The 25,683-nt window shown below is 42.8% G+C and overlaps 1 protein-coding gene across 1 annotated transcript in view; it reads right to left on the bottom strand.

The window, feature by feature from the left end:
• BZW2 (basic leucine zipper and W2 domains 2) overlaps window positions 1–25,683 on the bottom strand; it is a 46,952-nt gene that overhangs the window by 4,752 nt on the left and 16,517 nt on the right. The window contains exons 3-10 of the mRNA XM_084793587.1: window positions 19,927–20,103; window positions 15,605–15,708; window positions 12,101–12,166; window positions 10,445–10,580; window positions 6,331–6,440; window positions 3,929–4,099; window positions 1,651–1,797; window positions 448–586 (exon numbers count right to left, since the gene is read on the bottom strand). Coding sequence (XP_084649713.1) covers window positions 448–586; window positions 1,651–1,797; window positions 3,929–4,099; window positions 6,331–6,440; window positions 10,445–10,580; window positions 12,101–12,166; window positions 15,605–15,708; window positions 19,927–20,103 — 1,050 coding nt within the window. The remainder of the gene's footprint in view (window positions 1–447; window positions 587–1,650; window positions 1,798–3,928; window positions 4,100–6,330; window positions 6,441–10,444; window positions 10,581–12,100; window positions 12,167–15,604; window positions 15,709–19,926; window positions 20,104–25,683) is intronic.

Raw genomic sequence — 25,683 nt, 5'->3', positions numbered from 1 at the left:
GGCCAAATAACTGAAATGTCAAGTGAAAGGCTAATTATTCCAGTAATTTTCAAGTCAGCCTTATGGCACCTAAATGGGTCTGAACACAGTATATATAGCATTTTGATAATCACTGTTATTAGAGCTAATTGTTTCAATTCAGAAGCAGACTCAATTATCTTATATAAGTACATTCATTCACTATAGCCAAGAAACAACCAGTTCATCCCTCTGGCAGCTTTGACCAGTAGGAAGTGTTCAGGTGCTTAACTAACTAGCAAGGGTTCCTGATGCAGGACATACAGAACGCATGCATGCCTTCTTTCTTTCTGTGATATGGCCAATCTCCAGTTAACATCTTGGGTGGTCCCCCATAAGGATGGGCTTGTGACCTCTGCCGTACCCATTTCTGCCCTGAAAAGCTTCCACAGAGACAGAGCCACATTGGTGGCGGAACACGGGCCATACCTTTATAAAAGAGAACCACGATCTTCTGGAAGGCCTTCATGAAGTGGATGTTGTCATAGCAGTATTCCTGAACCTTCTGCAGGAGGACAAGCTCTGACTGGCCTTGGGAACTGAACACGGCCAGCAGGGGAGCATATTGCTAGAACAGAGCAGAGGGAAAAGGTGTGACCTGGAGCCAACACTGTTGGAATCTCAACAGCACCTTGGAGGGTCATTTCAGGCTTACTATGTTATGCCCAGTTTTATATCAGTGCATCTCACTAGACTTTCCCCCTGCACCCATTGAAAAGAGACCAAATGAGACTCTGCCTATATTACAGGCACCTGCAGAGCCCACTGGGCATTGTGGAAGTGAAGTCACATCTTCATGGGCTACTGGGCAGCCAAGCTCTACAGTTGGGATGGTGGGGATATCCTTCTCCATGCCCCAGGCACTACAAGCCACCTGAAGAGCCTCTGTCATTCCCACATCCTTGATGTTTTCTTTTCTGTTGGTGCTGGATAGCCGTTGCTTTTTCTAAGAGCTACTCGTTTTCCTTTCATGGCGATGTCCCATGTCCCCATCTGGAACAGACCATTCACTCCTCCCACCTCACGGACACTGAACACCATGTCTATGACCACCTGGTTCACCTTGACTTCTTCCTAACTGAGCTCTACACGCAAGACCTATGGTTTCCGCTCACCTCAGGGCAAAGGCATGCTGATCTATACCTCAAAATATACAACATACACATAGTCAGTTTACTCCTCCAATTCTAATGTCTATTCATAGTTCACTTAAATGACAGATTTGGGCATCTCCCTCCCCCACAATACGGAACACAGTCAATACTTAGCTCACATTTCAATGTATGACAATACTGGTGACTCTGGATATTTGAGATGTTTTCAAATAAGAGAACCATTTGAGACGTTTCGTGTTTTCACATTTGAAAACATTCTAGGCAGTGGCAGATTTGAAAAGGAAAATCTTGGTAGGTTCTGGGGGGAGATGGAGCTGGCATGTACTTGTTCTTTTATTTCTCATTATTTGTGACAGGGCCTCGTGTAGCCCAGACTGCCCTTGAACTGATCTTCTTGTCGCCGCCTTCTGCCTGCTAGGGTTTCAGGATTGCGGAAGCGTACCCAGTTCTGGCTGTTACACCCTTGAGACGTGCAGGAGACCCAGCACACGGCTGCTTCCTGGCCAAGCCCCATTACCTTCAGGTGCTTAAGAGCCTGCTCGGCAACGAGCTCCTCCTTCTTGTTCCACTCCACGGCGTTCATGACACAGGTCCACAGGAGCCCGATCACGGCGGTTTCTGGAAGATCGTTCCTTTTCATCTCCTCTTTTACATAAAGCACCACCTGCATGTCAAGGCAAGAGTCAGAGAGCAACAGCAGAGCCAGTGTGAAGCCTAGGGGCTGGGGTTATTCCTCTCGCTGGCCGGTGGTAGGGTGGGATATCCTGGGCTCACTTCCTCCTTCCCCAACACACAGCCTCAAATGACAAAGTGAAGGCAAAGTACAAGATCTATTTTTACTCCATAAACTTAGTTCTAGACAAAAAGCTGCTGGAATGGCATGGAACGAGAGAAAGGCTTTGTTTCTGGGATAATAATTAAATGATGAATGCTTTGGGCTCAGTAGAGTAGGGGCACTTGAATCAGAAGACTGACTTTTTTGGGTTTGAAGAAAGCAACAGGTCCATGAATTTTTAATCTCTATTTCTCAAAATGAAACTTTTTGATGGGTTTGTCTCGGGCTCGCACAAATCCAATCTCTACCACGTACCCTTCAATTCCTACTCTTGAGATGATTCCCATGCCCCATCTCAGTGAAAGGTAATTGGGAAAGAAGTTGTAGAGTACAAAGGTACCTTCCTCTCCAGATGGGGAAACTTGCTATAGACAGAGGATGACCTTAAACCTACTGCTCCCCTTTCCCGCCTAGCTGCTGAGATTAGCTACCACACCAGTTTAGGAAGTGCTGGGATTGAACCAAAGGCTCGTACACACCAAGCAAGCATTCTACCAGACAAGCTGTACCCCAAATCCTGCAATTTTTTCTTTCTTTGATTCATGTCAATCCAGCAATACTAAGTAGGTTATTTCCCCTTGTTTCATATCATACTCAAATGCTACGTGTTTTCTTCTTGAGACAGAATCACAATCACAGGAAACCTTTAGATGTCATTAAAAGCCACACAGTATCTCAGGTATGCTATTCTGTGACAGCTAATTTACCCTCTTTCCCTTGCTTTTCCTGTGAGAAGATAACTTTTTTTATTACTTTGTAGCTGAACTTCAAAAATCCAAGAGGGGATTGAGTAGCTCCAGAGAAGTGGCTGGACTACCCGAGAGGCTCCGAGGTGCCTGGGCTTCCTCGAGCGCATCTAAAAAGTCACTGTGGCTTTCCCTGTCATCTATTACCCCCCCACCCCACCCCCACCCCCTGTGAAAAGTCATGTACAACTCTAGTTTGAAGAGTACGGTTTGAAAGCACGGCAGTGGCAGTGTACCCATTGGCCATGGATCCACACACATTTGTTGTTCTAACACCTCCACCTGGTGGACAGTTACCAGCCCGAGCTTCTGCAGCTCTCAGGCAAGGATTAGAGCAGGGAAGATGCAGCTGAGACACGGGGATTTGGGAGCAGTAGACAGTGTGAGTTTATCATATGGAAAGGGTTTTTTTGTTTGTTTGTTTTCATCCTAAAGGCACCTTTTCAGATGCACAATTATTGCTCTGTGCATGAACATGGTTCCAAAACCGTAGCTTTTAAATAGCTACTGTAAAGGGGTGAACAAGATGTTGGCCCAACTGATCTTTCCCTGTGTGGATCTGTTCTTCAAAGGTGCTGGAATACAGTTCGAGAGTTGAGCTCTTGCTGGGCATGCCCAAGGTCCTGGGTTTGACTACAATCACCACAAAGACAGAAACAAGCAACACATATATACCCAGTGATGCAAAATGCCCAACCTCAACACAAAACACTAACATCAGGTGGAAAACCCACAATAAGACAGAAATGACACACTATGGGATTTTGTAACAGCAGAGAGCCAACCCTGTTGACAAAACAGTATGATAATAATATCAGTCTGGTAAAATAAGCCATCTGAGCCAAAATAACATTAATTTCTAGAGTATCCCAAAACATAATAAAGTAAGATTTTGAAAGAGTACTTTGGGTCAATTTAAGTGCTCGGAACGAGGGAATAGTATACAGTAATAAACATAAGGGAAGAAAAGCTTATGCTGTGTGGCCTACTTAATTCTTCCTGTTTGTATGCGCGTACACACACACACACACACACACACACAGTTTTTACAGTACTTGGGATGAATTCTTACTCAAGTGCTCTACCACTGAACACATCTGTACCCATCATATATGTATATTGTACTGGAGCACACCACAGTCTGCTACCTCCCTGATGGTGTCCACTCCTGCACTTTATCTGTGTGTTGTGTGGGGTTCACTATGGCCTCCTACCTCCTTGATGGGGCATTCCTGAGACAGTCGCTCTTGCAGCTCTTTCTGCAGCTCCTTCCTGGTGCCCAGTGACTGCTGGACTCGGAGAAAGTCCGACAGCTCCTTCAACCCTGCATCGGTGAAGTACTTAGCAAAATGATCCACACTCTGTCTGTTCACTGGGAAGAGTTCCTGAAGGAAAAAAAGAGGCATGTAAACTACAAGCTGTTCAAATCAGGATGGGATTTTCATATTAATACCACTTGTGCTATCTCCCGTTCAGATCAGGACCATTCCACAGGACAATAATATTCCCATAGTGAGGTGAGCACCTTTCAAAATGAGATGATTTTATGAAGAGAATTAAGCAACATAGACAAACTTACTTCACTCAGTGGAATGAGCATGTCCCTTTTCTTTCACGTTAATCAATAATACCACAGGACTAAAACTGCCTGACCAAATAAATACGATTAAAAAACTCTGAATAAGGCCGGGCGTGGTGGTGCACGCCTTTAATCCCAGCACTTGGGAGGCAGAGGCAGGCGGAATCGCTGTGAGTTTGAGGCCAGCCTGGTCTACAAAGCGAGTCCAGGGCAGCCAAGGCTACACAGAGAGACCCTGTTTCAAAAAACAAAACAAAACAAAACAAAAAAAACCCCAAAAAACAAAATAAAAAAACTCTGAATAATATTTGAATTGCTATCAAATTGAGAAGAAACAAACGGTAACCGCTAGCTGTTTACGCTGCCTCCTTAACCGAGTTAACAAGTCCCTTTTTGTAAAGCTGAAATGATCGGAAACACTAGGAAAAACACCACATCTCCCCAGGGACCTCCGATGTCATCCCAAGCAAATGCTGCAGCCATTCAGAAACTGAAAAGGAGCAGTGGTGTGTGCGTGCGCCATTCTCCACTAATGGTGGCGACTCTCAATTAAGTTCTGAGTGAGACCTAATCTAAACTCACCCCATCAACTGCTCAGTTTCTTACATAATCCTGATGGAATTTTTTTTTTTTTTGTTAAAACAACAACAACAAAAAAAGAGCAAAACACCATAGCTGCCTTCATATTTTCAACACTTCATTTTACCCTCCGCAGCTTGGCACCTGCACACTAACACTTAGTCATGATCTAATCCTGTGTGAGTTCAGCAACCAACTATGAAGTTAAGGCAACTCTCAGAGCTCTCACACTTTTCAAGCTGCTGTCAAGTCTAAAAGCCAGACATAATCTTTACCTTGGTTAGAACTGCATGCGGGTGGCCGAAGGCTCTACAACTGCACCTTAGTGGAAAGATCTGCCATAGGGCTGCCACCGAGAAGAGGAATACAGCAGAGGCTGCTGGACCGGGGCTTAAACCTCAACCTTCCCGTACCACCACCCCAAATTTTCCTTGAGTCATATATCTTCTGTCATAACAGTCAGTGGGAGAAGCTATTAACCGTGTGTTCACATCAAAACAACATTTCTCACCACACTGAAACTTCATTGTTAAAACTTACACCATCATCAGAGACCTTCCAGATTTAGAGGGAAGGGGCTGTTTCATTTTATGGAGTGGTCCCCGCCTCCTTCCCAGAGGACCAAACTGTATTGGCACTTCCTTTATATAAAGTGTTGGAAATACAAGTGTTTCTAAACAAACAAATAAAACGGGCCCCAACAAAACAACTATCTATCATCTATCTATCTATCTATCTATCTATCATCTATCTATCTATCATCTATCTATCTATCTATCTATCTATCTATCATCTATCTATCTATCATCTATCTATCTATCAATCTATCTATCTATCTATCATCTATCTATCTATCTATCATCTATCTATCTATTATCTATCATCTATCATCTATCTATCTATCTATCTATCTATCTATCTATCTATTATCTATCATCTATCTATCTATCTATCTATCTATCTATCTATCTATCTATCTATTAATCTATCTATCTATCTATCATCTATCTATCTATCTATCATCTATCTATCATCTATCTATCTATCTATCTATCTATCTATCTATCTATCAATCATCTATCATCTATCCTATCACCTCTCTATGTCTAACTAGTGTATTTACACATGTGCAGGTCACAGGACACACTTCTGTGGCTCCTCAGAGGACAACCCTGGGAAGTCTGGCCCTTCCATCTGTGGGTCCTAAGGAATCAAACTCAGTTTTCAGGCTTGGCGGCAGGCACTCCTAACAGATGGATCCACATTGCCAGGCCTTAAGTAGAAATGCATCAATACATTTAGCAGTTGATGTAGTTTATAGAGCTAGAAACATTTAAGGATAATGCTGTTGGTACTAAGGTCAGTACTGGCTCCATTACTCAGAAATAAAATAAAAACACGCTAGGTGAGCAGACCCTGGCATGTCACACGCATAAGATTTGATGACAAAATACTTACAAGCAGCCTCTTGTCCAAGTTGGCTTTTCTCAAGGAAGAGGTAACAGAATTGGCATCTTTTTCTGCCATCCAGGCTTTGAAAAGCTTGACGGCAAATGAGGCTGCAATGCCTGTTAAGAGAAAATGAGAATGTTATTCCAGACACAACTGGTGAGGATGGACACTTCTGACTAGGTTTCCCGGAACGGGGGACAGCTGAAAAATTTGATTTTGGTGAGAGAGAAAAGGTAGACCGGCCTGAATGCATTGCTCTCTTCTCACACTGTAAACGAAACTTCCCAAGAAAGAACCTGGGCATTGAGGCTCATGTCCATGATGCCTCAGAAAGTGAAGTCTGGGTCTACACAGTAAGTTTAAGGACAGGAGGGTTACATGGCGATATCCCACTTATTAAAAACGAAAACAAATGAAAAGCAACAACAACAAAAAAACCACTAAGGAAATAAATGAAAATAGTTTTCAGTTAGGCAGTGGTGGTACATGCCTTTAGTCCCAGCACTCAAGAGGCAGAGGCAGGTGGATCTCTTGAGTTCAAGGCTACCCTGGTTACAGAGTGAGTTCTAGGACAGCCAGGGCTACACAGAGAAACTCTGGAAATAAATCAGCACAAAATAGTTTTCACAGTAGGACTACTGATTCTAATCTGGTATAACTTAACTATTCATGTATTTATTTATTCATGTTCATTGAAGGCGCGTGCACATGTGTATGGAGGCCAGAGGTCAGCACTGACTGTTGTTCCTCAGAAGCCCTTCATCTTGTTTTCTTTGTCTTTGCTTTTGTTTCCAAGACAGGGTTTGTTTGTGTAGCGTTGGCTATCCTTGAATTAGCTCCGTAGGCCAGGATGACCTCAAACAAACAGATCAGTCTGCCTCTGCTTCCCAAATTAAAGCTGCAATCCACCACCTCCAGCTCTTTATCTTGGTTTCTGAGACAGGGACTCTGGCCTGAGGCTGTAGCCTAGGTGGATTAAGACTACCCCAGGAACCTTGATAAGTTTGTAAACCTTGATGAGATTTAGAGAGATAAAGCTGTACGTAGCAAACCCAGGCTAACCATTGGAGATGTTTGGGGGGAAAGCTGCTTGACTTACATTCACAGTATGGACTCCATTAGGACAAAAAGTATTATCTGATAAAAAAAAAAAAAAGCAGACAACGATTGGTGCTCACGTGGATGCCAAGCCTACGCTGGCTATTCGCGTCATCTGTTCTGTGTTGTCTTTACTAGAGAACAATCAGACCTGGGGGAACATCCACCACTTAGCAACAATAAGTCCACCGTATCTGTATGTCAATTGTGAAAATTGTGACCAAGAGATGCAAGCAAAGGGTGTGAAAGAAGTGGTAGAAAAATTTACCCCAGAGAGCCTGGGAAGGACACAGAGATGGCTTCCTGTTCCATTCATGAGGTCTTCATTACAGAAGCAAAAATGGCGAGGAACCCCAAAGAGCTTCACGGCAAAGGACATGGTTCTGGAAAGGGCACTGAGATTGAGATGGGCTGGACAAACTGAAGTTGGACAAGTTGATGGACAGAACCACAGCCTGAAAATCCTTTTAAGATTCAGACTCATAATTTTTAATTTTGGGGTTCTGTTGAGTTAGGGTCTTGCTAAATGTAGCTCAGGATGGCCAAGAACACAATTCTCCTGCTGCAGCTTTCTACACAATGACAGGAGTATCGTCCCAGTGACATGTGATTTGTCAAGTGATGCCATAAGGATTGATGGTAACCCAAGGGACCCTTTAACGTGGACGGATCACCAACCTTTAGTTTAGGTTTATCTTTTGGCAAATAAAATAAGAAAAATTGAATTAATACATCAGGGCTCAGCAGTTAAAGGTATTGATGTAAGCCAGATGACACGAGTTCAATCTCTGGAATCTACATAAGGGGAAAGGGAGAAAGCAACTCCATAACGTTGTCCACGGATCAACACACAAGTTCTGAGGAAGTAAATACACAACACTCTAAAGAAATATGTGTGTGTATTATAAGCTCATGAACCGTATGCTGACTACCTTTTAAGATGATTTGCCTTTTTTGTGGAGTTGGAAGAGAAACCCGGGTCTTCGTACTTGCTAGGCAGGTGCTCTGTCTCTCAGTACCTCCGCAAAACACAGCAAACACTTTAAACATTCTTTTTGTTTTGTTTTGTTTTCTGAGACAGGGTTTCTCTCTGTAGCCCTGGCTGTCCTGGACTTTGCAGACCAGGCTGGCCTCGAACTCACAGAGATCTGCCTGCCTCTGCCTCCCCGAGTGCTAGGATTCTAGACGTGTGCCACTGTGCCCAGCCAAACAGTCTTAATAGTTCATAAAAATCACTATAGCTTTAATACAGTTTGGTAATGAAGTGAAAATAAGTAAAACAAGGCAAATCTGTCTTGTAAGACAGTAAACAAAGAATGCTTGAACTTTGGAGCCTAAAAGATGTATACTTAAGTCTCTAACTTTGTATTAAAGGAGACACTTGATGATGCTTTTGTGATTATTGTCGTAGTGAATGGAATGGTCCTATTCTCTTATAGGCTACTATGTAGGAGTTAAGCAAAGGGTAATTAAGTATAATCAATGTATAAAGTGTAAATTTTACCTTCTTCTACTGTGCAAACAATGCCTATAAACATAAGAAACAAAGTATGTCCTGAATTATTATTATTTTTTTCTTTTTCAAAACAGGGTTTCTCCGTGTAGCCTTGGCTGTAACTGGACTTGCTTTGCAGACCAGGTTGGCCTCCAACTCACAGAGGTCCACCTACCTCTGCCTCCCTGAGGGTTGGGATTACAGGCATGTACCACTGTACCCAGCTATGTCCTGAATTCTTTTAAGACAAATACTTTCAAATATTCCAGTATTAACAATGTACTAACGATTCGAGAATCATAAGACAAACACTCTAGACAACAGCATAACGCCAAGAAAACTATAGGCCCTCTCACTATGGGCATGCGTGAAGCTGGGCTCTCCCACACACAGGAGGAAAGCTCCCCAGAAGGAACACATGTTCTCACAAAAGCTCCTTTAATTTATTTCTAAGGAAAATAACTGTTTTGAATCAAATTATAATTTGCATGCCATTACCCTCCTACAAGTAAACAGCCCGTTTTTGTTTTATTTTATAATCAATTATTTCAGTAATGCCTGCCAGACTCTTAATACTTTAACATTCGCACAAACCACTTTCTGGTGTCCAGCATTCTTGACTTTGAAATTATTCATTGTCTTTTGGACAATGAATGACCTTTTAGAAATATTTTATTATTTATGTGTGTGCTTGTGCATGGGCGTGAGTGTATGGTCAAGGTCAGACAGTGTGGGATCCCCTGGAGCTGTGGACACGGCAGTCCTGAGCTGTTGGGCAAGGAACTCTGGTCCTCTGCAGGAGCAGCAAGTGCTCTTAGGCAATAAGCTATCTTGGCCTGAATGTCTTAAAAATGTGACCAAAAAATGAAGACTCCACGAAGGGCTCCTGCCAGGTCTTCATGTTTATTTTATTTATTAATATTTTACATTTAGGCAGGGTATTGCTATGTTGTTCAGGCTGGCCTGGAATTCACTATGTAGCACAAGCTGGCCTTGAACCTGCCATGACCCTTCAGTTTCAGGCCAGTAGGTCCCACAGACCTGAAGCAGTTTAGAAGAGGTTTTCTGCTTGGGGAACATTTTGAAAATGATGGGAAATTTCTGGTTCCTATATAAAACTGGAGTTGCTGGCTGGCATTATCTCCAAGGGCAAAGGGGTCCTATGAAACACAAAACATTCCCAGATAAGTGTTATTTGTACAAAGAGCCCAGCAGCAACCTGAGCTGGAAGAAAAAGTTTGGATCCAATCAATATCAAGGTATGTACTGTCTGCCTAAGATTTTAGTTTGCAAGGAGGATTCAAATGCCAATCAATATATAGGCGTGCACATTCTTCTTCTATTCCTTATAAGGAATATGGACTTAAAACATTACTTGGAAATATGCACGCACGCGCGCACACACACACACACACACACACACACACACACACACACACACACACTTACTTACATGGAGGGCTGGCAGAACTGTCTATAATGTTCCTTTTCCTTCCCACCTCAGTACTAAGGGCCCAGGACAATTACCTTCTTTGACTAAGCTGTCGGTGAAGAGACTGGTGAGGATGGTAGCCGGAAGGGTTCCGTTGCCCAGCAGGATCCCGGACAGCATTGCCAACTTTGTCTGCTCTGCTTCAGAGAATGCTTTAAGGAAGAGGAGAAGCTGTGGGCCAAAGAAAAGAAATCGTTTCTATAAACCCAGGCACCAGGAAAGGAAGATAACAATGCAATGAGATCATCTATTCACTGCAAAGCAGTGAAGTCGGCCTCCAATTAGCACAGTTACCATACCCTTGAAACACATGTTTAATCATGAATGGACAGTGTAGAAAGTAATGCTGTGTGACACAGTACTCTCCTCTAGGTTCATACGTATGTAGCTGTAAACAGTCACAATAAGAGCCATTTGGGGGACAGTGTGTATACATAACATACATTTGGCTATGAACATGGAGAAGAGGAAGCATATGATGAACATGTTTTCTGAAATATACCGAGTTTCACATCCCTCCCAACCCCCTTTGCATGACTACTCCCTCACCATGGCATACATGAAAACTCTTTTTTGGAAAGAATAAAATTTTATTTTTATCGATTCTCACATAAGTGTGTTTCTGTTTATATATGCCACGTATATGCAGGTGCCTCGAAAGGCCAGAAGAGGGTATCAGATCCCTGGAACTGGAATTCCAGGTGTTTGTACATCACCTGATGCGAGTCTTAGGAATTAACCCTGAGTCCTTTGCAGGAGCAGCAAGCACTTTTAAGTGCTGAGCTATTTATCCATCCCTAAGAACCTAACTTTTTGCAAACACAAAACACAGCAGAAAAGTGTCCATGTGAAGAAAGACCCTTGAGGGAGAAAAGGGTTGTCTAAGTTTTTAAAAACATCCAGAATCAAGCACATTATTTCTTGGGTCACAGTTTAGGCACCGGCCTTGGTAAGGAGGCAGTGGAAGACATGAGATAAAGGGATCTTTAACAGGACTTAAAAAGCCTCTTGTCGTTAGGAGGGGAGCTGTATGGATCACAATACTTCAAGCCTTCAGCTCTTAGAGAGTGAGAGAGGGTATCTTACAGAGTTTGAAACAAGCCCAAAGCAAAGGGGATTTTATATCCCTCTTCACAGTGAGTTTGAAGTGCTCAGAGCTGTGGGATGCACTCCTCCGAACTTCCCTCACTCTCCTCCGCTTTGTGCTGTGACCAAATGTCCTCATTTCCTAGGTATGAGGCTGCGACTCCCCAGAGTACTCTAATCACAACAGGGGCCTAGCTGAGCTCTCATCAGTCAGGACCAATGAGGAGTTCCCAGTATGAACACAGGCCTATGTTTACATGCGGATGACGTGATTCTTTTACCAGCTCTGAGATGTGCGTAGGACACACACTAACTCACCATGCCTAACATCTGAGAGAGATTATGTCACTCTCTAGGTATTTATACTGAGTGGAAGAAGCTTAATCAAAGCATTTAACTTCTACTCCATGTCTAGTAAACAAAAAAAGACATCATCTCATGCCAGGGAGCAAGAGCACTGAAGTTAAAAATCCTCGTGTGTGTGTGTGTGTGTGTGTGTGTGTGTGTGTGTGTGTGTGTGTGTTATTTTTGAGGTATGGTCTTATTTTGTAGCCCAGGCTGACCTCCAAGTTCAGGGTTCTTCTGCTGTAGATATTTGAATTTACCTTTTTCATTTCATCTTCAAATGCCTTTTCCAAATATTTATATCTCCTGATGAGTTTATTGAAGACCTACACATAAAACAGAACCATTGAATTATGCAAACAATTTTAAAGGCCAAAGAAAGAAGGGTGGGAATTTACCATAGCTACCACCATAGGTCTGCAACAGTAAAAAGATAGTTGTGCTCATACTAAGACATGGGAATTATAAGTACTTCAAAAGAGGTACCATGACCCCAGGAAAAATAAAATCAAATACAGAGGATAAAGCTGGAGAAGTGGAGCCAAGGTCAAGAGTGCTTGCTGATCTTTCAGAGGACTGAGTTCAGGTCGCAGCACCCATGTCAGAGGCTCCAAAGCTCCTGAAGCTCCAGCTCTCGGGGAATGGAGTGTTTTCTGGCCTTCAAGGACACTTGCACTTGTGCACATATCCTTATACAAACCCATAAAAATAAAAATACAGTCAGGCCTGGTGGTGCACATCTGCTATCCCAGCACTTGGGAGGCAGAGACAATCAGGTCTCTGTGAGTTCGAGTCCAGCCTGGTCTACAAAGTGAGCGCAGGACAGCCAATGCTACACAGAGAAACTCTTGAAAAAACAAAAACAAAATAACAACAACAACAGCAAAAATCTAAAATGAAAAAAAAAATAAAGAAAAAAAAAAGAATACAAACAGGTAGAGGAAACTATAAACAAATGTTGGTAGAAAATAAAATAGAATTTTAAATCTTCCAGATACAATTTTCAACAAAAAAGTTAAAAAGTCTGAAACAAAGGGGTTATAGATAAACTCACTCAGGTAGCAGTAAGGCCAGAAGAGCAGGGTTCAGAGCAGATTACTATCCAGGTGGAGCACAAATGCACCTTTGGCAGATGAGCAAAAACCATAAACTACTTAGCTGTAGAGAATTCCTGGCTTTACAACCCCTACAGCAGGACCTGCCTCTGTCCTGAGTCTAGACTGCTCTGTACATGAATGTTTTTACTGAAACAGGGATCTTGTAAGTGCTCATTATCTTTAGTAGCCATGGAAACGTCTGAAGCCAGCTGCTTTCTCTAACACAACATACTTTCACAATTTTGCTGTTTCTTCATATAACTAAGAACCAAGGACGATTGCCTAAAATCTCCTCAAGTTTTCTTTCTTTCTTTCTTTTTTTTTTTTTTTTTTTTTTTTTCTTGGGACAGGGTCTCTCTGTGTTAGCCCTGGCTGTCCTGGACTTGCTTTGTAGACCAAGCTGGCCTCGAACTCCCAGCAACCCACCTGCCTCTGCCTCCTGAGTGCTGGGATTAAGAGCGTGCACCACCATGCCCAGCTCTCTCCTCAGGTTTTTAATCAACCCACTATGAAAGTATTTGCCAATGAGCTAACATAATTTATATAAAATTCATCTCCAACTGAAAAATTCTTTTTTACTTTTTTCCCCTCTTCTGATTGAAGGTCCTATTAGCTAGGCTTTTCTGTTATTGTGTAAATAAGGAATGATTTAAAAGCTCAAACACAGACCAAGAAGACCTTGGGTTTTGCAAAAAAATTATCCATTTACCCACCCATTCATCCATCCCTCTTTCTGTGTCTTTGGCTGCATAAGTACCACAGTACTCACATGGATACCAGAGGAAAACTTTGGGAAATTGGCTCTTTCCTCCTGCCAAATGGGTCCAAGGGACTGAACTCAGACTATCAGCCTTGGTGGCAATTGCCTTTACCTACTGAGCCATCACAGGCCCCCCCCCCAAAAAAATCTTCCTTCAAATATTCATATTCAATATAAAAAACAGAATCCCTTGTTAAAAGACACCGTCTTACTAAGGCATGATGCAAAGGCAAACTGTACCATATCCTTACATTTAAAAGAATAGTTATCCTTCATGACGTCCAGGTTCATTTTAATCTACATTTTCACTGGAATTGAAATAATGACTTGCAGTAATTTCATGCTGAAAATTCTATTACGATATGTAGACTATAAGGTGCTATTAGGGATCAAAGACATCAGACTTAAATTATGATCCTTCCAGCTGTGGTGGCAGCAGCAGGCAGAAACATTGGAAGTTTGAAGGATCCAGCTCCAAACCCCAGGCAGGCTATGGAATTCAGCATTATTATTTAAGCCTAAGCCTTCTCAAGTACTTCCAGATTATAAATACAATAGAAACAAAGACATGGAGAGGACAGACCAGTGTCTGAGCAATCTGATCCTGTCTGTTTAATCTTTTGTTCCATATAAGAACAGCCCCCCCCACAACCCACCCCCTTTGGTAGTAAGGGCTGTAAAAAATAGCTAAGCAAATGCATGCTCCCCACTGAGCTACACTGCCACTCTTTTAAAGAGTCCACGTAGAATCAGAATAGGAACAGCAGGCCTGGTTAACTGAATTTGCAACTGTTCACTTCCCCATGGTTCAGTGGGCCTTAAAACTCCTTACTGCTCTCACAAGTTTATATGGGCAAAATGTCACTCTATAATTTTATTTAATAGTCCCCTAAAAACCAGTGAGTTTGAACAGACTTGCATAATTTAATAGAGATTGGTTTCTTCTCCTTTGAAATGCCTATATGCGTACTTTCTTACAAAGGACACTTAGGCCATTTTATTATTGACTCAGGCATCACTTCTAGGTTTTATGCAATACAAGTGTCTCTTTACCTCTTACTCATTTTTGAGACTGGGTTGAATGAAGCCCAAACTGGCCTCAGCTCACTATGTAGCTGAGGATGACTTTGAATTTCTGATCCACCTACCTCTACCTTCACCTCCAGAGTGCTGGGATTACAGGTGCGCATCAGGTGTATACTTACTTTATGCAGTGCTGGGGAAATCAAACCTGGGCTTTATGCATGCTCGGCAGATACTCTGCTGGCTGAATTACAGTCCTGGCTCTATTTTTGTGTATTGGTGTTTTACCTGTATGTATGTCTGTACACCATTGTATGCCTGGTGCCCTCAGCGGCCAGAAGAGGTTGTCAGAGCCCCTGGGACTTGAGTTGTAAGCTGTCATAAGGGTGCTGATGATTAACGCCAGGTCCGGTAGAAAAGTAGCCAGTGGTCCTGACTGCTGTGCAATCTGTCTAGCCCTCCTCATACTCTTTAATAGCTTTATAGCATGTAGTCTATTACTATAAATCACGAAGCTTTCCCTTGAGTTTTACATCCGTTTCCCTCCTTGGCATTGTTATAAGAAATACTGTGATGATAATCACTGTAGTTGCCATTTCATACATGCTCAAGTGTGGCTGTAAAATGCCTTGAGACCAAGAAGTGAAACGTTTGTATGAAATGAAAGAGCAAATCTGTTTTCTCCAAAAATTTAGATGCATTTACACTGTTGGAGACAGCTGCAGTGGGCCCCTGAGGCCTTGCAGGTGAAGGCCAAAGGTGTGGTAACAGAGAGTGAACGCTTTCAGTCCTAGCAGGAATGCAACTGTGTGTTTCCCCACCCGTGCCCTTTCCCTTCGTTTTGCTCAGGTGTTTCTGTTCCCACACACCGCACACACTGTTACCTGAGCATAGTTTCGGATGGTCTCATGATCTTCGTTTGCTGAAAACACACAGTGGTTGGTCATCTTGGTCTTGTCACCATCGTCTATGCGTGTTCCCCCAGGGGCTGAGAAGAGATGTCATTATTGTTAGGATGGAGCTGGAGGGTAATGCCAAAACAGAGAACAGCAAGGAAAACACTGGGCGTAGATGTAAAAACGAGTCGCAGAAAATCCCATAGGATGCACATATGTCAATAAAGACAGGTTGCAATGCATTTGTTTCCAGTACTGTCCAAGTAAGTTGTTCCGTGTCATACACTGAACACACCTGTTCCATATCCCTGCCCTCACTAGGTTCTGTTATTATAAGCCCAGTTCTTTGCCAAGTGGGTACTTACCCATGAACACTAACTTGTATTCAGTGAATTCCATTATCCTCAGTGCCCCTTCTGATGCTTCCCACATAGAGCCATGGGTTTTCCAAAAACTGGAAAATGCCTTGCTGGACCTCATTCACCTAACTGTGATTACATGGATCCAGCTTTTTTTTTTTTTTAAAGCTTTATTTTCCCAATTTACTTATATATGTGCCTGTACACATGTGAATGCGGACACACCCACAGAGACTAGAAGGGGATGCTAGATCCCCTGAGGTAGAAGTTACAAAAGGTTGTACACATGGGTGCTGGGGGCCTCTGCAAGAACAGTGTGCACCTTGATCACTGAGCCATCTCTTAGTGCAGAGTTCGACTCTTATGGACGTGGTGCTGGTAGGTTATCAGCACCAACTGTGGTGTCATCTGTATTAGCCAACGCTCATGGACCCTTTGTGCTTTTACTAGGGCACAGGAATGGTTCTAAAGCCATTTCCTCTTTCACTAGCATAATTTCCCAGATGTGACTAACAGTCTGTACTGAGTCCTTGAATGTGTACTTAGTCACCTAGCAGCTGCACTGGCTAGAACAGTACTTTATCCTCTTCCTGCCTTTGCTGGTAGAGTAAACGGGCTGGCACAGGAGGGCCTTGTTCTGAGCGTTCAGTTCTCTTCGTTCCTGGAAGCCCCAACAATGGCTCCCATAAGCATGGGTTGATTACAAGGACAGAATCAGAGCACGAGGCTTTTGTTTTTCGGCTCTATTTCATTTTAGTTAAGAGGGGCTTGAGTGGTCCATGTTAGAGTGATACCTTGCCTACACTTAACAAGTATCTGAGGCCTACAGTTTCACAGCAGCCACTGTGCTCTGCACCGAGTCCAGCAATGAGGAGAGCCCAGTGCTGCTATCCACTCCTCAGTCACTTCCTCAATCTATGTACTCTAGCTTTAATTGTATTCGTGATTGGGTGAAAAAGGCCACACATAGCCAGTTGTGTTGCTGGACATAGGCAAATGAGAATTTCTTAGCTTACAGAGTCTTCTAGGGGGCTTTAGAATTCAGCAAGTAGTTTTGTAGAAAATTAGTTTTCAGGATGTCAGCTCCTGGAGGAATCCATTTTCCTTATATCAACTCATGCACCCAATTTAATTAGCCCTCTTTAATGAACACAACCACCTGGAACAAAATGATATTAAGATGACAATCTTCTCAAACCTCTGGACTAATTGTTCTTTCATGGTAAGAAATGACAGAACTGGGAAGTCTGACCTTGAACCTGCAGACTTTGCCCTGAGGAGGCAAGGGATTTAAAAACCACATTTGTTCATTCAACAGATACACCTGTCACATGCTGATGGCACACTTGCATTTAAAATGGCTTTTCATTATGCTAGAAGCAAGTGTTCATGGCCACCTCTAGGGTGTGGAGCACTGCTACTTTTCAAGGTGGTAGTAGTAAAAGAAAATGTATCCCCTGTAGCTACTTTTTCCTCAAGATAGAGGTAAAGGAGAATAGACAAGACCAATAGGAAAGCTCTGTGGTATGAAGGGCTTTGTGGTATGAAGGACATTCCTGCGCAACTGGTCCTTTAACAAAGGAGGCACTAGCTGAAGGAAGGTACCCGTTGTCTTAGCTCATCAACTACAACCTAAATCTGGGTTTCGGAGGCATCTGGGGTTATATACTCAGACCAAGCTGTGCCAAACAGTTCACCCTATTTTCCTGTTGTATATATTGACACAGTGAAGAATGATTGATGCCTGGGCCGCAGAGGCAAATCAGCCATTGACTGTAAATAAACCTGAGATAATCATCAATGCACAGTGAGCAGATACTCCAACACATTTACGGGGCAGGGGGCGGGGAGGGGGTGGTAGGGGGCACTGAAAGCTTGGTGGGAAGGAATCTCTGGCAATTTTAGGAAGAGGGGAAGGAAATAAAAAGAGTTCAACAAAGACAGAGGGGTTAAGAGTGCTGCCTGGAGGCTACTGGGAACCTAAAACACACATACAGTTGGGATATGAGGACTTCGTCTATGGAAATGAGCTGCCCGCATGAGCAGTTATGATAACAAGGTTCCACCGGACCAAACAATGAATGCAGCAACATGTGACACATTTGCTGACCATTATCGCTGTACAGCGCGCCCAATGTATTGACAAAATATATGATAGCCAATGAAAAGTCATGTTAGAAGATGCTGTATTTCATTACTAACTGAAAATACCAATTGTTGATTTAATTAACAAAGATCTAAAAAATAGATCTGAGACTCACAATGTACAGCAAAATATTGACTAAAGCATTCCCTTCGGCTGTTAGGCCCTGAGTCCCGCGGTGCTTTGCTAACTCCATAGAGCAGGATACAGGGCTATGTGCCCACAAGCATTGGAACTGAATATTGCTTAACACTGCTGGCTGAAACTCTTGAAATCATCCCAAATGTAACACTCATGGAGGTGAAAGGCAGAATATATTGCTCAGCAGACATAAATTAACATGCATAATACCACATGCAAATAATATTGCTCAGTTCTCAAAAATGTCTGAGGCGAGGGATTTCCAGAAGGGAATTAACCAAACTATTATCAATGGCTATTTCTAGGTATTGGGACTTAACATGCTATATACAGCTTTCTTGAATTCTACAGTGATGAGCGATTTGTATAAATGATAACACAAAATTAATTCAGGATACAGTTAAAGTCAGCAACTCAGGCACCTGGCAGTGTCTGGGGCCACATTCCGCAATGTGCCTCAGTGAAAAGGGCTCAGAAGAGGCTCTACCTCAAAAAAGGAGGAATGCATAGCCCCACCCCCACCCCATATCAAGGCAGATTGGCTTAGCCAGTGTTTCTCAATTGAAAGCACAGACGACCTATGGGACAGGCACTTTGCAGTCGTATTAGATCAACTGTCTTTTCAGTGCTCCCAGCACACTTGTCCTCCATTTCTAAGTATTTGTAACAATTAAAACATTTCCACAGATTTGCACATCTCTTTCTCTTAAAAAAAGAAAAAAGCTACCTCGTTTGTATCTTATGTGCCTGCATGTATGTATGCATGTATGTAAGTGAGCCAGATGCATGCAGTACCTATGAAGGCCAGAAAGGGCATTGGATCCCATGGAACTCGAGTTACAAATGGCTGCGAACCACCAAATGTGGGTGCTGCCAATCGAACTTGGGTCCTTTAGAAGAGCAGCCATCTCCAACCCCCAAATATGTCTTAAATAACTGAAAGTCGGGAACCCTGACTACTTCTAATGTCATCGATACCATGGAAATCCACGATAGGAACTAGGATCTAAAGGGGCTGGAGCGATAGCTTAGCTGTTATAAAGATCAGAAGTTAAGAGTCCCAGAACCCACATAAAATACCCGGGTGTGTTAGGAAAGAAGGAACAAGCAAGCAGGCTAGACAGCCGCCAAGTTGGCAAGCTTTGGGTTTGATTGAAAGCTCTTGCTTGTCTCATTGAATAACTTGAAAAAGCCACAAAGGAGGATTCCTAACCTTGGACTTCTACATGCATGTGTATGCTGAGAAAAAAAATTAAAAAAGAAAGAAAGAAAGAAAGAAAGAAAGAAAGAAAGAAAGAAAAGCTGCCATTTGATATCTGGGTTCATTATGTGGAAAGGATCTAGAAGACTTATATAAATACTTAAAGCCACAGCCTCCCATAGATGCTATTGGATTAGGGACACATGAAGTGGTTGGCTTTTGGTTAAAGGGGTGGGCCATGTCCTAATGTCAACAGAAATCCTCAGTCCTGTGCTCTGTGAGGCAGTAATCATTTTAGACCAACAGTAATGCCATCCTGAATTATAATCTAGTAAAGATTAGATTTTTTTTTTTTAAACCAAATGTAACTAATGTAAGCTTCCAAAGATGCTGTCTAAAGAGGAAGTATGGTAACAGAATTGAAACACAGGCACACTATAAGGAAACGCTAACCCATATGGCTTACCAAGCATGCTGCCAGCCACCAGGATATCAAAGAGTGTGTCTGCATAGCGACGGTAATCTAATCGTGAGCCAGTAGAATCCAAAAATTTGGCTACAGCTTCAAGGTCATCACCAGCTTCATTAAGCCCCTGGACAAGCGTATCCCTGAAGACTGTGGGTTCGAATTTCTCTTTTTCATCTGAAATGTAAAAAAAAAAAAAATGTGTAAAGTGATTTCACATGTGTGTGTTTATCCATATGGTCCTAAGAGAAACTGGCCATATGGATTTCCATGTTCTAAAACACAATTAAATATTTATTCAAATAAGTTAAATAACTCTGTACAATAAGGCCACCAAATATTTTAAGTATCTAACACATACATACAACATTAACAGTTCACTTACATTATTTGTAGACTAGGCTAATATATGTAATCTATTAAGCCTAACATGGGAAAAATTAGAACAACTAAAATTTAAACTATTATTTGTCTAAGATAAATAAGAAAGGACATCCCTTTTACAAGGCAAATTGCACTAGAACCCTGAATGTGAGAAGCAAGATGTGTGATGCATGCTCAGGGCAGGAACTGTTCTCTGTCCTTGGCTCTTGTCAGTGTTATATCCATACTTTACTGGCATCCAAGACATAGCACTTCAGAATACTTAGTCATTGAACAGGACAGTGAAACTAGTCTTGCAATCCTTTTAATGGCTTCTTCTAGCTATTGCAATTACAACCTACCGCACTTTCACACATACTCCAGACTTTGGAAAAGCGTTCTGTAAACTCATAGAAGTACGCAAAAGAGGCAAATAGTAGTTTACTAAGCACAGTTTTGATTTTGTAGATCACCTGAAAGGGCTGCAGAGATTTAGGCGAAAACGATGAGGCAGATATGAAATAAACCCACTGATGAGGCAGATATAGAATAACACAAAGGCACACACTTATGAACTAATGTGGTTAACTGTATCCACAAATGTGGAGAGATGGCATTGTGAGGCTGGGAGTGACGTACGGGAGCTGAGGGAGCTGGTGCTGAAGAAGAGAAAAAGGGGGAAGACATAGGAGGACGGAGAAGGATACAAGAAACCCTTCCAGAGCCACAGTGAGCAGGAAAGGTGAAGCACTCATTGGGGGAGGTGAAGGAGTAAGCTGAAAATTACCTGCCAGAAGCTAGAAAAAAAAAAGGGTGAACAATCTAGAAAACCTTAGTCAAAAGGAGGAGGGGGGCCATCAAATGTCAAAACAGTACAGCAAAAAAGATGGCAAACCCAAGTCGATGGAAATTATTTCTTAAATTTCTAGAAAGTTTTTACAGGATTGAAGGATATGAAACTGGACCCGCACGTGGTCCGCTTTATAGTCATGAGATTTCAGAACACCAGAAACAAGTCACTATCAGAAGTTTCTGGGGCAAAGCAAACCCAAACCGTATCACAAAGTATCAAGAAACAGATCACAGTGTTCAGTAAGTCAGCAATTCTGTCGTTCAGCACCCCGTGAGCTGCCCTGGGTTCCGGTCCCATGGGTAGGTCCAGGCACTGCTTGTCTCTGGACAAGAAAGGACCGACCTTGGGATCAAAGGTTGCAAGGGCCCATTTCTTGCTCAGGGGCAGCTGGAGCGCTTTTGGGTGAGACCCGTTGGCTGGTTGCTAGCCCACGTTCTCGGCTCACAACAGAGGAAGCAGGCAGATGTTTGAAACCCCGTTGGCAGGCAGGTCCACTGAGAACAGGCCTGGCCGTGCTTTACCGGAGGTCAGCACAGATTAAAGGTCATTTGCTGGAGGCTGGGATCTCAGCATAGGGTGGGGTTCTTCCAGGAATTCCCAGTGTTTGTTGAAGTTACTTATCAGGAAAGGGCTCTGCTTGTAATCTTCTCTGAGAGCAACGTGATGCTCCTTGCGAGATCTAGGGTTCCCAGATCAGGTGGAGAACCCCCACTGAGGAAAGGGCGTCCACCAACAATGGAGCTCAAAAACGGCTATCGGGAGAAGAAGTCAGAATTCAACCTTACCCAGCAGAGTCCCACAATTCAGGTCCAAAAATCAGGATCCTCAGAAATTTGGCTAAAAAGAATTTCCAACCTAGATTCCCAATGCTCAGCCAAACTATTATTCTTCATGGACAAGAGCAAAGTGCGTATGTGTTGGAACATTCAAAGCCTCAAAAGGGTGGAGTAACTAGAAACTAAGCCACGAGGTCCTACAAAGGCAGGCGCGCGCGCACACACACACACACACACACACACACACACACACACACACGACAGCTTCAAGGTGACAGCTCAAAGCTGCTGAACACAGAAATGTAGACAAGAGGGCCTCCTTCAGTTCTGCAGTAAGATAAAATGTGAGAGATGGAACTTATGTACCACCCTCCATCCTCCAAAGACTCAGAGATCACGGTGGAAGAGGAGGTGGAAAGAGCTTGGAAGCCAGAGGCAGCGGGTGACAGTGTCTTCTGGATGCAGCAGGACATATGAACCCACAGTGGCTGTGCAATCTTATATAAGACCCACAAAAGCCGAAGTGAGAGGAAACCCAGAACGGAGAAGGGTGCTGGGCACAAAATTCCACCCCCCAGCTGAGGTAGAAAAAAAAATGTGAAAATCAATTATTACCTGCTAGGAGAAGAAGGGTCAGTTTTCTCTAAAAGTGTAGCCCCCAGTAAGTCTTCCCTAATTTGGGGGAAAGCCACACATCCAAGAACATTTGGGCAGCACAAGCTGGCCATGATGGGGTAAAAAAAAAATAGACACAGAAGCTGTGTGAGGAGGGAAGGGGAAAGTAAGTAGGAAGATTTGGGGGAGGGAGGCAACGTCAAAGTAAGTTGTATGAAATTCTCAAAAAACCTAATATAAAAGTGAGATGCATCTATGCTGCAAGAATTCCTTCAGCTCACTATCATTGCTGCCGACTCCTTAGTATAACAAAGGGAAAGTTAAGGCTGTCTAGTTTTAAGCCATAGAAAATGAAGCCAAAATAAGAAAACTAATAGATTCGTTCACCCACAAGGTCACACAATGGTACTTATAAAGGAGAAAAGCAACCAAGGAAGAGCTGTGCTGTGCAGATCTTGTCCACAGTCAGAGGAGATGGAAGCACAGAAGGTTTGCAGGCGAGAGCAGAGTCTAGCCAGAGAGAGCAGGGCGGAGCACTCTGCTTCTGCAGTAGGAGGTGAGCATTTAATACCGCCAAAAACTAAACCAAATCTACAAACAAAACCAACAACAAACACAGAGGAAGAAGAGCAAGAGATAGATAACAGGAAAATGTGATCTGGCTTCATGAACGTGAAAACCAAAAAGCACCACTTAAAGAGCCCAGAGAGGCCCTGGCTTCTGTAACTACACCTCATAGAGCTGTTTGCTTAAATTACATGCTTGCATAATTTTGATATCGCTCAAACTGTCTGGCTTGCACAGAATGGCCACTTGGGTAATAATAAGTAGTTAACATCATTTAGACCCAACATCAAAACCCAAGTACTAGTCAGAGTCATGGGGGGTGGGGCGGGGGTGAGATGCCATAATGATAGATATAGATTAATAGCAACAGTGTTCGCTATAAAATAGATAAAAGATCCTTTGATGCCATAACAAAAACATTATGTAACCACCAACATGCAAATGGAAGCAATAGAAGAAAGTATAATTAGAGTCTTGTTGTGTGGTGGGGGAGGGGAAATGGGCAAAATTCTAGAGGAACAAAGTACATAGGCTGCAGGGCAGAGTAATCATAGCTCTGGGCCAGAGGAACCCACGGGCAAGCAGGGAAACCATCTCCTTTTACTCAGAATCTAACCCAAGGGTAATTCTCCTTTCTCTTAGGAGACATATGTTTTGTTCCTCATAATATTAAAAACACAGGAACTGAAAAGACCATAGGCTACTTATAAAGTCTGTGACTGAATTCAATTGAGGCCATTCTCACAAGGATACAATATGCTTCGATGATGACTGAGGAGAGAGATCAACTTTGGTAATTTGGACATTAGAAACTGAGGAACTGGGAAATACAATTGGTGACAAAAAAAAAAAAGTGGTAGTGGGGGGGGGAGCTGGGAACCCAAGTAATAGCCAACTCAGAAACTTGTGTTTGAACCAGACATGGTGGCACAAACTTTTTATCCCAGCACTTGGGGTGTGGGGGTGTGGAAGAGGTATATGGACGTGGGCAGAGGCAAGCAGATCACTGTGGTCTACTGAGAGAATTCCAGGACAGCCAAGGCTATAACAGAGAAACTCTGTCTCAAAAAATAAAGACTTGTGCCTAAGTCATTTATCTCTCAGCAATTTTCTAAAGGAAAAGGTAAGATAAAGAGACAGCCCAACATGGCTACGGATGTGTTAGTGTGGTGCCCGATGTTCACTGTCACCTTGACAAAAATCTACAATCATCTGGGAGACGGTCCCCAAGGAGTACCTGTGAAGGATTTTCTTAAGCATGCCGTTAATGACTATCTTCCGACTGTGGCTATAATGTGGCCCAGCTGCTTTAAAAGGGCTGATGCATCCTCAACTCCCACACATGATGGACTGTGAGCAGAGGAAACCATTTCTCCCTTAAGGTGCTTGTGCCAGAGTGTTTTGTCATGGAACAAGAGAAGAGATGCAGATAGTGAAACGGTGTAGCAGGACAGGTCATGGCTAAGCTTAGAAACCTGAAGTCAGGGTGCTTTATGGAACAGGGTTAAAAAGTCTCTCTTGTTTATCACGGCTGCCAAGAGCTGGCGATGTGGCTAACAGAGTACTTGTTGCACGCGTGCACATGGTGCAAGGCCCTGGCCAGACCAATCACTGGCTCGGGAGGGAAAGAAGGTGAAAAGGAAAGGGACAGCACACAGGTATGGAGACTCGCGCTTGTACTTTCACTACCCAAGAGGCCGAAGCAGAAAATTTGGCAAGTTCAAAGCCAGCTGAGGCTACGTGGCTAATTCTAGGCCAGCCTCGGCTACAAGGGAAAAAAATCTATCTGAAAACAAAACCAAATGCACCAAAAAATGACAAGAAGAAGAAGAAGAAGAAGAAGAAGAACAACAACAACAACAACAACAACAACAACAACAACAACAAAAAAAGAACAGAAGATTGCTACACAAGAAAAGGGCAACAGCATTGGTTTTTCAAGATCAGCATGTGTTTCATCTTATTTTCCTGAAATACTATCTTATTAAGTTCTATTTCAACCATTTTTATATCCAATGACAAAATTGTGTAAAACCAGTAATGAAAATTATACATATGACACCTAACTATGCAAAAGTGTATTTTGTACAAAATTTAACTACAAAGCTGACAATTCATAAAACTGTCTAAGATAAAATATAAAATCATTCTTTAAATACTCTACACAGAGGACAGCACCATAAACACCCCCCTTTAAAAAAGGCCCTGTCACAAATAGAAATCACACTGCTCTTCATTATCCTGGCTGGTGTTCTACTCACATGGGAAGAGTGAGCAGCCCATGTACCTCAAGGGCCAGTACGGCACTCAATTTTAGTCTGACTTCACATTTCTGGAACACTCTTCCCTTGGCAGTACTGTCTTTGTCATAAATATTTTTGAAACAAAACAAAACAGAACAGGAAACTAAAGCATAAACAATGATGTCAAAATCAGTAAAGTTGTAAAAAGCAGCACAGTTTATCAATTGTCTTCATTTCATCCCTAAAGAAGCCCAGCTTGTCTAGTGTGGTGGCGCACGCCTTTAATCCCAGCATTTGGGAGGCAGAAGCCAGGTGGACCTCTGTGAATTCAAGGCCAGCC

Source organism: Acomys minous, assembly GCF_964271855.1.
Source record: "Acomys minous genome assembly, chromosome: 8".
Classification (NCBI taxonomy): domain Eukaryota; kingdom Metazoa; phylum Chordata; class Mammalia; order Rodentia; family Muridae; genus Acomys; species Acomys minous.
The sequence above is the reverse complement of the archived record's forward strand: the minus strand, read 5'-3'. Positions and strand labels throughout refer to the sequence as shown.